The sequence below is a fragment of the Plectropomus leopardus genome, chromosome 12 (genome assembly GCF_026936395.1).
Source record: "Plectropomus leopardus strain MGB_pleo_1.0 chromosome 12, ASM2693639v1, whole genome shotgun sequence".
Taxonomy (NCBI): Eukaryota; Metazoa; Chordata; class Actinopteri; order Perciformes; family Serranidae; genus Plectropomus; species Plectropomus leopardus.
In genome coordinates this window covers 20,850,608-20,864,514 of record NC_142187.1, presented here as the reverse complement: position 1 = coordinate 20,864,514, position 13,907 = coordinate 20,850,608, and the positions used below count along the sequence as shown (strand labels likewise).

The following is a 13,907-nucleotide window of genomic DNA, read 5'->3' as shown; positions in this document are numbered from 1 at the left end:
TCTGTGTGTGAATGAGTGAATGCATGAGTGGGTGAGTGTGTGTCTGCATGCATAACCCCCCCGCAGTCAACATAAACCTGTCTCACTTGCAGCTGTCACATGGCGGCAGCTCTGCAGGGCAACATCTACGGTAGCTGACACAGGACAATAGACAGATATCACTATTCTCTGACTTTTATGTGAGCCCGTGGCAGTGTCTGGTTTTCATCACATGTTCCTGGCATATGTGCAAAGGGGAGGTCAATTAAAAGGGCTTTCAGTAAATGAGAAGCAAACATAAAGCATAAAAACAGCAGGTGATGAAAAGAATCAAAGCAAAATGTCCTCAAAGTAGCAGCCAAGGTTAAACTGGTTGCCATGAAATTGGTGCATGTATGGTGTGTGGTGAGATTCTACAAAAGCATACTCGGATTAATTTTTTTTTTTTTTTACCTTGTGTGTAAAATGACTGAGATATGCTTGTAATAGGTGCATATTTCAACCACTACCCCTTGTAACTCTGTTCTATGGGACAAGATGGCACTTGAAAACAAGGGGTAGAGGGAAAAAAATTAGATCCGTGTGAGTTTTGTCAAAATGGGATAACATGATTAAGATGTAAAAAGTCAAATTTTGATACAATTTTCCTCTCTTGACTATGTCTGTCTCTCTTTTACCTGCAGACATCCCAAGATGCACATCAAAACCGGACTCGTGGATGCTCATCTCTACTGTGTGAAAAAAGCAGTGGTGGACTTTCTCGCAGACAACAAGTGAGTGAATATAGGAATTAACATAAAATTACACAGATGTCTATTCAACTTTGATAAGATATTTTTTCCAAAATCACTTAAAAAATGACCAGTGTACGTCTGCAGTGTGAGCAGCATGGATATTAAGTACATGCGTAAACTTGAGCATGCACTCACACAGTCAAACGGACATTCACATTTGCTGCTTAATCTGTAGCAAGTGTTAAACATGGTTCCATGGTGTGTAAGGCTTTGAAAGGTACTGTTAGCAGGGTATTCTAGCGAGGTGTTAATTTGTTTTACTATGTGCCACTGAGGCAGGCTGTTAGGCCTTTAGCCTCTGAAGTGAAACAGTGTCACGGGAGCCCTCTGGAGCCGCCCGGGCACGACATGCATGGTTAGACTGGTCAGAAAAATCAAAGGATCTATATGATATGAGGGTTGTATTAAAATGTTTTGCACTTGAAATAGCTGTTCATGATGACATAGTGGTGTTAGGTAGGGGTACAACAATGCAGTCACCTCACGATTCACTTAAATTCTCAAAAGGCCCCATGGTTTGATGCACTTACATAAGTTAACAAAGTATTAATTAAATATGTAATAGAAAATTAATTCCTCCTCTAGTATATAATGTCCAAAAACAGTGTTTCATTTATATGTTTATTTCTCATCGATTTTCTCGAAAAATGCATAGATTGGCTCGTTTTAGCTTAAGCTTAAGAATATAAAATGCGTAGACACAAATGTCCTCACAAAATAAAGAACAAACATTGGAATGCTGTCTCTTGCAACACTTAATTTCCAAAGTAAAAATACTAATGTTATATTTAGAGGTGGCAAAAAAAAAATAAAAATAAATTAATTAATTAATAAATTTGGAAAAAGGAGTTTAAGGTGGGTTTGGAAATCAGACAAATCCAGTAATGAAAGCCAAAAAATGACTTTGAATGCAGCATACTCATCATGGGACTCCCAAAAAACATGGTATTTCCCCCAGCTGGTTGTGGTTTTGCAGGACGCAGCACTAAACGTTTTGGAAAGATCCATGACCGTCTCAGTGCTCTGTGTGCATGGTCATACTTTGTAACCTTTGTGCACCTTTGTAAGAGTGCCCAAAATTTATCCAATCAATTATCACAGTGTGTTTTGTTGAAAATAAGAAGTTGGACTGAGCGGCAAAGTAAAAGCTAGTTTTGTTTCTAAAGCTTTTGCAAATTAGACTGAATGATACACAAGTATGAATGCATACAGGATATATTATTCATGTTTAACTATAATTTGTTTATTTGGTCTTACACCTATGCACATGGAACTTGATAGTCCGTCTTTGTGGCCTGTTCGGGCTGAGCTACAGGTAGTTAATTACAAAATGACTGATAGAAGAATTCAGACCCACCCAACTCAACCCCACCCATCTGAGTAGATTTTTGTTGGACATAATTCAGTGTCAATATATTTTATCACTATTTTGTTGTATGTATTTTCAAGTTTGTGAATGTTATGATGGTCAGTTTGAGAATCTATTAGCAGCCTGGTTAGTTAGGCGTGAGGTCTACAGTAGGTTTAATCTTGGGGTTATGGCAAAGATTAGGTTAATAAACAACTTTTTGGGTTAGATTTTTTTTTTTAGAATATCCAAAAAAGTGATGAGACAACCCAACACGAGCTGATGAGAAAATGCATCTGTGTTATATAAGGCACCGCCCTTGTCTGAATTACCAAGTTTTACATTACATTTACACATTGTGATACATTTTTGTATCACAAAATGTTGTGCCACTGTTACATTAAATAGTTGATTGTCAAAAACGGTCCTGATCAGGTCTTCCTGTTCTGCCTTCCAGACAATGTTTTGTCAGAGGAGTCTTACCTATTCATCCTGACCATTGATAATGTGAAGTTTTTGGCGAACTGTCCACACTTTAAGAGATCTGAGGTAGCACATTAGAAGACTGCTGACAAAAATATCAGACATTTTTGATAAGGACGGGACTCGATCCAGAAGCATTCCAGACAAAGTTGCGAGCTCAGGAACGGCATGGCGCCGAGCTTCTCAAAACGGGGTTGTGATGAGACTTTGCCAACATGTGTGTTCTGAACAGTTTTTGGAAATGGTCCCATTGAAAAGAGGGTACTTGGCTAAAGGTTGGATTTTGGAAATCAGTCACTGTCCAGTTTTAAATTTTAACAATATTAGATCGCGTGCTTAGTTTTAGTTGACACATACATAAATCCAAAGCCAAGCCAAGAAACACAAATCTCCTCACCCCTGCTGAATATTTGTCGTCAAGGCAAAGAGGTACACAAGAACATTTGCCTCAGAGATGTAGATATAAATCTTACGTCATTACATCACTAACGTACCCTCTGCCACCGCCATTTATCATCTCTGTTGTTAGATGACTCATTTCTTTCTTCAGCTCTTTTCTTGGACTTTCTTTTAACAGCTCCTCTCTCTTTCTTCCTTTCTCCGCCGCGCTCTTTCTGTGTCTCTTGCTCAAGGAGAGAAATGGACAGAGTAACTGTTGTTTTTCTCCTGTCATTCAGATGGAAATTCTAATCTCCCTTTAAAAGAAAGTAAGAGAGGGCAAGTGAATGAGGGGGGTGTGGGGTGGTGGAGAGGAACACTGAGCACAGTGCAAAGAGGAAAAAGAAATTAAGATGGGGAAGTTACCTCCGAGTTTACACAGAGGGAGACTTGAAGTCATCATAAAAAGCTGAGGTGCTAATTGTCATGACCTAGTTTTTTTTCTTAAATAAGATGTATGTTCAGTAGCAATAACTAGATTAAACATTATTCACTGCATTTGTTAACATTCATTTTTTTATTACTTTATTTTGCCTTTACCAACAGTCCAGTTACAGTTCTGATATTTGATTGTCTGTTTGCATTTACTAAAAATCCCTAAGTTTTAACAATTGCTACTGTAAACTAATATAGACCTACTTATATTGTGGCCTGGATACATGCTCAACTCCAACTGATGTGATGGGTGTTCATTAATCTTACAGAAAGTCTGATGTTACTCTATGAATTATTATGTTACCAAGACATCAGTGTCCTGAGGATTTTACGCGTAGTGCATAAACTTAAACTGGGGTAGCTAAAGGGAATAATCTCTTTATTTGTTTTAGGATTTCTCTTTCTACACATTATTGTAAGTTTCTGGCACAACCTTGGCCTTTTTTCTCTCTGTTGATAAAGAATCCAATATTGAGCACAAATGACAGCAAAGCAAGAGAAAATGAAACGGAAAAATTGTGTAGGGTCCTAGCAAACGTGTTGACAAACTCAGCTGTCTCTATATTTTTGATTCCCATTACCTTAAGGATACAGGAAGTAGCTCCTTCACAAACATATTTCCTTACTTGCTGATTTAGTATTTCACTAATACTCTTTTTTTCACCAAAATTAGTGCGTGTATGTAAGTTTTTTTAAATGCGGGAAAAAAAACAGAAAAAATAGGCTATAGACTTCTTTTCCATTGCCAGAAGACCAACAGACAAGAATGCACTTGTGTTTATTTTTTACTGGTGTGTCACGGACAGGCTGGAATACAGGTCAGTAAACAGAAGAAAGCAGCATGGAGGTCAGTGTAAATCTTACAGTGGTTAGTTCTTATTTTATAACGCTTACTTACCCAAAGTGTCTCTCAAACTCAGCTAAATGCTGACTAAAGTTTGAGCAAGGTTCAAGCACTGATACTCGTGACTACTGCAGAGTCGTTTTTCTCAGAGGTGATTGCTGAATGTGATCTTTTCCATTCCATACAAAAACCAGGTGTTAGTGGGTGCTTGTGTTTTTTTTGTCCAGTGGGAAAGGGGCTTAAGAGTTACACTTAATTCACAAAGTGATGATTAGGAAGCGTACCATTATCCAACGACAGCACGTTAAACCAGGATCATAGACTTTCTGCTTTTGTGTGACACTGATGATTTTGTAGAGTGCTGATCATCATGTTGGAAATCATATTTATTTTTTCCTCTTCTCGTGCCGTAGGTCCATTTCTTCATTCCGGGGTGAGTTGGTACCATATTTGGTGAGGAAGCAGTTTTCCAAAACAACCATCAGTCCGAAAATCAAAGACGACACAGAGGATCAGAACCAGAAAATGACTGATGGCTCTACGAACAATGGTGAGTGTATGCACTGACACATCACAACTTCATACATCAAAATCAACAGCTGTGTAACCTATTAAGAATAGCCCTGGGATTTATTAATCAGCCATCAGCCATCCATTTTTCTGTAAAAGAAGACTGACTAACAAGCTGACAAAAAAGGACAACTGTGCGTAACCTAGTTCATTTTAACTCTGCCTGCCTCTCTTCTGTCTCTCTTTATTGTCCAGAGCTCCTTATCTCATCACGAGACGAGCCTCTCCTCCAGCTGGCCCAGGAGCGCTCCTGTTGGAACGACCACCGCGGTGACATGAGCGAGGCTTACCACGGAGGAAAGCTCCGCTGCTATGTTCACATCGTTGACCAGGGTCTTTGCTACCGCGTCAACACTTTAGCTGCTTACATAGAAGCAAACCGACTGGTGAGTCTGACGTTGGCCTGCTCCCTCGAGGGTTTTTGTTAAATATGCATTTTCAGATGTGCATGTTCTGTACATACAAGGTGAAGTTTTGTTTGATTGTTTGTTTTCAAATTTTATAAGTATTAGAACTGCAAAGATTAGTTGATTAATATTCAACAGTTTGGTAACTGATCACTTGTTTCAAGCAAAAATACTAAACATCTTTTTGCAGTCTCTTTAATGTGATAGTTTGCTGTTTGTTTGTTTTTTCATGTGTTACAGTGAATTGAACGCTGTGAAGTTTGGGCCTGATAGTTGGTCCAAAAAAGCTAACTGCAGACATCACTGTGGGCTCAACAAATTGACATTTGTGCCACACGGTGCAACCATAAACAGCCACTCCAAGAGCCAGAGTGGACTCTTGCACAAATGGGATCATTAATAAATTCCGGGCGCTTTTGGCATACAGGCTACGATTCGGTTCAGAGCACCACACTCTTAGAGGAGCAGAGAGTACTCCAGAGATAGAGCAACAGAAAGCCAAGCACAGCGGAAGTGAAACTTAACTGGTTATTAAATCATATATAAATAGAACAGTCTAACTCTAAAAAATTGACAAGAACACAACCTGATTAAAGCCTGAGGGAATATCGAGAAATTATGGTCTGCCCGCACCTGGTGGGTCAGGTTGGGCCTAATCGGGTTTGTGCAAAGAATAAAAGCTCCATTTTTTTTAATTTCGTAGACTAGATGAATAATTGAGAAAATAATCAGCAGATGAATCAAGAATGAAAAATTATCATAAGCTGCAGAAGCCTTATTGCAGAGTTGCATTCTTTTTTGAAAGTTGCATACATGGCCCAATTACCCATTCCTCTTGGGCAGTCATTAAAGTTATTTAATCATCTTTGCATTATTTTTACCTCACTGTGTTCTCTCTGTTAGGCCCCAAAGCTGGTTGAGGAGCCGGCAGTCCACCCGTCTGCTGTCATTTCTGAGAGATGTCAGGTAAGTTTCATGCAGTAGAAATACCATTATAGCCATTGTCATATTTGTTGTTATCTTACATTCTCCTCTTGATCAGTAGTATGAGTAATTGTCCTGATATACAGCTAGGCTTACAGTGGTATGCTGTTACCAAGGTTTACTGTGATATGAAAATTAATGGTACCTTTACAATTGCTTATCTTAAAAAATGAATGTACGGAGACCTTTATATTATTTTAGTTATTTTCAAAAGGGAGAATTTTTAAACATACTCCCATTAAAAAAATCTCAATTATAGTAAAAAAAAAAAGTGTATTCAACCAAAAATAACCATTCTGTTTTTCATTCCTTTAAGGGTCATTTTGACTGGTAAAAATAATAATTCTGTGATACCACAACATTTTTGAAGACAGTTATCATACCAGGAAACTCTCATACTCTTGCAGCCCTTATTAACCTTGTGTTTGCTCTGCCCTCAGATGGGATCGGACAGCATCATCGGAGCACAGTGCCAGGTAGCAGATAAGACTTCCATAAAGAGGTCCACCATTGGAAACTCCACCACGGTAAAAGAGAAGGTCAAAGTCACCAACTCTATCATCATGCACGGGGTTACCATCGAGGAGGGGTGAGAACAAACACATCTGTACACACACACACACACACACACACACACACACACACACGTACACACTCGTTGATAACACACACACACACACACACACACACACACACTCGTACACACTCGTTGATAACATGTACTTGGAAGTGCTTTTTCAAACACATTAATTTAGGCTGAAACCTTCGAGGCATGTTTATGAATTTAAGTCTTAATCTTCATAGTAAGCTTTTGTAAGGGATAAGTCAGTACATGCATACTATGTGACAAAGCAGCAGAATTTAGTAAACAAAGATTTCAAAATGAGATGAGTGATTTTATGTTGCCAGGAAAAACTATCCCAAAAGACACTTAACTTTTTCCCTCTCATCTTTCAACACTGTTTGGTTTTCACATATTAAAGCAGTGGTATGCCTTCATTCACTGCGTGTCTTTCCATTGAATTTTCTGCTATGTGCAAACGTGTGTGTCTGTCTGTCTGTCTAAGGCAGATGCTTGTGGATGTGTGTCTGTTGATGGGAGGTGTAACAGGTTTTGTTTTCCAAGCTCTGTGGGGTCAAACAGGGAGCGCTGAGTTAACAATGCATCTATTGCTGTGCAACCAGCCAGAGATCAGCTCCAAACAAACAAAAATCTGTTGAACTGAAACACACAACATCCATATATTTCATTCAGTCGCTAATTTACTCGCCTATACCAAGATTCCCACTGCGTATGGAATTTCACGTCACTCACTTCCTTGTGATTGTGATATGGTTGGTGGGGAAGGGGGGGGGGGTAGTTTGGTAGAAATGAAATAGCTCCTACATAAAATTGCTCACAACAACGTCTGTGGATCATCTTGAGTAACCAGTTCATGATCCTGGGAAAGAGGCATCGATGTCGGGTTTTTAGAATTCATTTTTTGGTGCTTTGAGAACCACAAACTGAGAGCCATCTAGTTCTGTTATATTCCAGGGAAGGTACACTTGGCAACTCACACCAAAACATTGCAGACTGATAAATATCACTACAAGTGAGAGTAAAAATATGAAATTTTTAATTTTGGTTGGGAACTGTCCCTTTAAAGTTGGCTCTCTGATATTTACAGTGAAATATTTGAACCCTAGACACTTTTTAAGGCTGCACTATTCCATCAAATGGGCTCAAGAGGTGTTTTACTTCATTTTCTTCGAAATCCGCAGTGAAAACATAGACTGTATAAAAAATGAACGTAGCTACCGTGATATCAACCATTGGTTTGTGGACTGCCATTTTGAAGTTTCAAGTTCATCAGTTTGGCTGTAGCCATCTTGTGTTTTTTTGGAGCCACAAGTGACCATATATAATTATTTTTCAACCTTGGAGGTATTACCTCAGGGAAGGAGTTTCAATTCCAAATTTGGTGTGAAAACTGTGGAGGACCATGCAAGACGTGGCAGATACTGTATTTGCCACATCATGATTTCACGCGGGCAAACAGGCCCAGTATGAACAGTGATGCATCAGTACACCACACAGTTTCCCTCTGAATAAATAAAGTTCTATCTTGTCCTATTGCCAATCACGATTTTCGAAATGTAGCAAGTAGTTAAAGTGGTCAAAATTGACTGCTTTGTTGCAACAAAAGAAGACGTGCACAGAGAGCGCCAGTAGCCACTGTAGAATTAGCATGTAGATTGATCTGCTCTGTGTCTAAGCCAGAAACCCCGGTGGAAACAGACTCATCTTGGCCTCAAGTCTGGATTTTAATGCACTCATTCACTGGCTCCTTTTCTTTTATCTCAATTTCTTACTCCTCCCTCTCTTTTCTCTCCTTCAAGGCCTCAATGCTATCTCTCTCCTCTCTCTCTCTCTCTCTCTCACTCTCTCTTTCTGTCTTTCTCCATCTCTTCTTAAGCCTTTCAGGGACCCCAGCCAGCCAGCATGGGGACCCTCATCATGCCCATGTAGGTGCACGCACAAAGGCATGAAAGAACGAGAGAGATGGGAGAAGGGAAGAAAGAAGCGAGGGGAAAGCAAGCCAGCACGCAAGAAAGAAATTGCAATTCTTTCTTTTCTTTTTTTTTTTTTTTGAGGACATAAGAAGGAAGGAGAAAGAAGGAAAGAAAGAGCCAGTGTGAGGGGATTAGCAGACCCCGGCCATGTCGCAGAAACCCCTCGCATTTCTGGTTTCTTTGTTTGGAGCTGACCAGAACTTGTTGACAAAGCGCTGCGTGTTTGGGAAGGGGGATAGTAAGGGTCAACTTTACAGGGGGGTTGGCACAGGAGGTGGGGGTTGACGTGTGTGTGTGTGTGTGTGTGTGTGTGTGTGTGTGTGTGAGGGAGGATGGGGGGGTCATGGCAAAGAGGAGCCCTGGTGTTAGTAATTAGTGGTGTTTCAGCTCCGAAGCTTCTTTGGTGGTCTCTCTCTCTCTCTCCCTCTCTCTCTAATGTTACAAAACTCTGAATCTTGTAATCTCCCATCACCAACTACCACCACCGCCACCTCCTAGGTAGTCGCTCGCACACACATCCACACACTCCTTTCTCCCTCTCCCTGCAGGCCTAACCACCTGAATAGAATGGGCCAATACAAACCTGTCTGTGTGTGAGGTGCGGAGGGCCAAGTGTGTGTGCGTCACTGCCTGGGCAAGACCAACATGTGTTCTCCACCAGGCTCCCCAAGCTACTGAAACGCACATTCTCTAACCCACGCACTCACACATACACGCCCTCCACGGTTAGCCGACACAGGACACACAAGACTGTCTGTGTCTCCCCTCCAAGAATTTTATGGTGATGGTTTGGCTGAATGTGAGCGTGCATGGTGGGTTGGCACTGCCAGCTCAGGTGGGACTGCAGCACGGAGCCAACAATGTCTAAACACACACACACACACACACGTGTGCACACAGCGTGGGCGGCTGTTGTTCTTTAATATATATGCTAATTTCAAGTCATTAAGTTCAGTTGATTGGATATGTTTGGGTCTTCGGAGCAGGTGGGAGGATCCCCGATGGGGCTGAATGTTCCTACTGTCACTTTGACCTCCTGTATGGCACTCGCTCCACGACTCTGCGAGTGGAGAAGCTTAACAGCCAACAGTGGAGGGCTGTGGCTGTACTGGGCAGCTCCCAGTATGAATGTTCCAAACTGTGTTTTTGTGCCTGTGTGTGTGTGTGTTTACATAAGGTACAAGGAAGAAAACAGAGTGTGAACCATAAACATGTTCGAATCTCCAGCGGGTCCAAAGTGCAAACAGCAGAGTTGGAAAATAATGTGTTAACACCACCAAATGTATCCCAGCAAAATATTAATCTTTAATTACTCAGAGTATGCAAACGATCAGAAATGAGTCACTGGTTCACCACTTTCAGGCTCGTATAAAGTATTTCAAGGTTAGCAGATATTGTTGAGTGGCTGTTTCATTATTGTTTCATCTGTTGGGTTTTTTTTTATTTTGTAACAAAGTTTAAACAAACACTGAACATTAAACCTTCATGAAGAGTGTGTTTATTGCAGGTCTGTTATATTAGACGGCGTTATTTTTTAGCTTGGTATCCCTATAAACTGCCATGTAAGCAATGTTGTCATGATACCAGAATTGAAAATTTTGACAAGTTTTGTCAAAAATATAATAACATATAATGCATCCTGAATATTTGAAACGATTTTGATACCCGTTTTCCACCATATTGTTTCCCTGGGACCAGCTGCACTTTCTCGCTCTCTCATTTATTTATTTCAGTCATTCTGCTGTTCTCTGCTACTTACCAAGGAAAGAAAAATCGATGTCATCATGGTATAGCCTTGTAGCATTCATCTTTTAATAATACTGAAAGTACTGTAGTATGCCCTCAATGGCAGTTTCCCTCATGGAATAAAAAATGGTGTAGAATATCGATATTTTTCAAGGTATTTTCTCAAAGTTAGAAATTTGAGTATAATGATACAATACTAGTATAAAAAAGAGGAGAATGCTGTAACAGCCTCAGGCTGAACACCAGTTGATTTTCTTCCCCAAAATTATAAAGTATCAGTACTTTTGGCAACCTACATGGGACTGTACACAGCATGTAATATAGTCTATAGAACAGCTGTGCCCTATTTTTTTTCACTTGTGATGCCTCAAATTAAGCAATATCTTCTTGTGCGACCACATCACTTCTTATGGCCAAAATGTGGAAATGAGCTATGAGCAGTTCCCGCTATGAATGATTTTTTCCCCTCAGATTATTTTATTGGAAGTCCTAAAGAGATATGAACTATTCTACAGGGAAGAAAAAGTTGTAAAACAAACAAAATAAGCATGTAACACAAATATAATTATTTTTTTTGACTCCCTTTTATTATCCTGTGACCCCAAAGATTTATCTCGCAGAGTCCTGACACACAGGTTGGGTACCATTGCTTTAGAAAATATAGAAAAAATGTGATTAATGTGATTTGTGTGTGTGCTTTCCAGGTGTAATATCCAGGGCAGCGTGATCTGCAGTAATGCTGTCATCGGGCGAGGAGCCGACCTCAAGTACTGTCTGGTGGGAAATGGACAACGGATCGAACCAGAGGGTGAGGAGCATTAACACACACACACACACAAAAAAAAAAATAACTGCCCTAAAATATTTAATTCAGTTAATTTCTTCTTACAGTAACTGTCAGCACATGATGCATCGCTCAACAAACTCTCATTACCTAAAGAAGCTGAAAGGACATTTTAGGCATTTGAATAGAGCAAAATAAATTAAATCAACTGGACACTGAAAGAATGGAGAGAAAAAAACAAAGTAACACCTTACATTACAGCACCATTCAGTGCAACAACTTAACAAATAAACACTATCTGTTAAAGCCCCCGGCACTTCGCGGCTGACTCAGATAAGGTGTTAATGTATGTGTGTGGTATCTGTGTGTAAGTGCCAAGTGTTGAAGCCAACAAGGAAAGTTTCTTAATTCTGGAGACTGTGTGATAGAGAGATTTGTCAGAGAGATTTTTTTTATTTCTTTAATCCTCTTGTCCCCAAAGCTAGCTGTCTGTGCGTGCGCGCGCGTGTGTGTGTGTGTGTGTGTGTGTGTGTGTGTGTGTGTGTGTGTGTGTGTGTGTGTGTGTGTGTGTGTGTGTGTGTGTGTGTGTGTGTGTCACATTGATGGAGAGGTTAGAGAGCAGGGCCAGAACAGGACCACCCGGAATTCAACAGCAGCAGCCTCCAGCCACATCCAACACACACACACACACACACACACACATATAGAGAAAGAGAGAGCAGGCTCGGCTTCCAGACTGAGCAGCCTAATTGAGTGAACAACAGGGTGCTCTAAGTAACAACAGTGTGTATTTGAGCTAAACTCGCCTTAAAAATGTTTTGAGAGTTTTTGGAGCATCCAGTGAGCAATCGCTACATCAAAACTGATCTCACTTAAGCTTTTTTTTTTTTTTTTTTTTTTTTTTTTGGCAAATGTTTTCACATCGGACGGGAATGAGCTGCTAACATTATGTTATTGAACACTGGAAACTTGGACCCCTGATTGCATAACTGTTTTGCATACACTTTATAGCCAAGGTTCAATCACACAATTGCAAAGCTCCAGCCTGAACTCAACTTCAACTTTATTATCCTGAAGGACATTTGATATGCAGCAGGCATCAAAACACAAAAAATACATTAAGGACAACATCAGAAATAAGTACAGAATTTTTCCAGCTCAAGTGAAAACAAAGATACTACTCAAGTCAAACAAAGACTGAACCAGAAATGGAAACGTTTTGAAAAACCGCACCGTAAATAAATGCATCGTCAAGTCAATTAAAGCGCTACACAGTGGCAAAGGATAAAATTCATAGTAATAAATAATCAAGGGAGGATGAATAGATGAATAAAAAAGAAATAAAAAATCAAAGCATGCCTTGTTCTTGCCTCTGTGTCTCTGATGGACAAAAAGTCTCTAGAAATATTTCTCACAGACACATTGAAGCCCTTTTTACACAGAGATTCAGCAACAGGGTTGCTACAAATTACATTCTTTATGCCACCTTTGCTGTTTTAAACAACACCAAATAATGGCGGCATCATTCCGCTCCAGTTTGTGATTTTAGATAGCATGTCGCCATCCCATAAACAAAAGCGGCATGACAAATGTGACATCTTACAGCCTCAGTGTAGGCCTCTAATATGACATACAGCATACACATTAACAGCACTTTATAAACAATAACAATGGCATAACATGGAAAAAACATTATTTACTATCCCTGTCATATGATCTCGTCCTCTGCTCAGAGGGTAAGGAGCTCCCGGACCTCGTTGTTACTGACATGTTTGGTTGCTGTTCGTTTCTTTGAGTTTGCTGCTAACTGCTATAAGCTGCTAAGCTTTTAAATCTCCTGTGGTGGATCACACACATAACATGTCTTCAAAACATCACGCACGTATGGTCCATGGTCCGGTCCTGTCTGTTGTCCCTCTAGCAAAGACATCATCAGCTCTGTTTCCTACCTCCATTGCTCGCTTATAAGCGAGACAACTTTGTCTTCTCATTGCACGATTGTACCCTTTGTAAAGAACATTGAGGTGGAATAACGGCGAGAAATTCCCACCTTGAAAATGCAGTGTAAAAGGGGCTGCAGACACACTGTTGTTTTTGTTACCGTTTTTGTCTTTGATTATTATTTTATAATATGCTTTTTTAAAAGGGATCTGCTGTTATATAGTTGCCTAAAATTTATTTACATACCTTAAAAACCTTGAATTTTCCCCTCAGAGGGCTTTATAGTTTGTACAGCGAAACAGCAGTCTCTTATTCTTAATGTGGATTCAGGAAACAAAAGAGGGGAGAAACCTCAGGAAGAGCAATAGAAAAATGACCATTTGTTCATACTTGAAGAAGGTTTGTAATGCAGGTTCTTGAATCACAGAGTTGTTCATAATTATAGAAATTTGGCGCATTCACCTCTGGCATATATGATTATATGTGGTGGATATCAAAATCCATTTCACCCTAAGCAGATTAAGCAGAAATCAAAAAGGAAACATAGGAAATTAGTTCATCTTTTCTCATAATCTTGGATCACAGATGAGTCTGTATG

General features: G+C 39.9%; 1 protein-coding gene across 2 annotated transcripts in view; it reads left to right on the top strand.

Annotated features, from left to right (window-relative positions):
* eif2b3 (eukaryotic translation initiation factor 2B, subunit 3 gamma) overlaps window positions 1–13,907 on the top strand; it is a 42,361-nt gene that overhangs the window by 25,190 nt on the left and 3,264 nt on the right. For both annotated transcript variants that reach the window (XM_088085460.1, XM_088085459.1), the window contains exons 6-11: window positions 663–752; window positions 4,735–4,871; window positions 5,087–5,277; window positions 6,202–6,264; window positions 6,723–6,871; window positions 11,289–11,392. In XM_088085460.1, coding sequence (XP_087941586.1) covers window positions 663–752; window positions 4,735–4,871; window positions 5,087–5,277; window positions 6,202–6,264; window positions 6,723–6,871; window positions 11,289–11,392 — 734 coding nt within the window. The remainder of the gene's footprint in view (window positions 1–662; window positions 753–4,734; window positions 4,872–5,086; window positions 5,278–6,201; window positions 6,265–6,722; window positions 6,872–11,288; window positions 11,393–13,907) is intronic.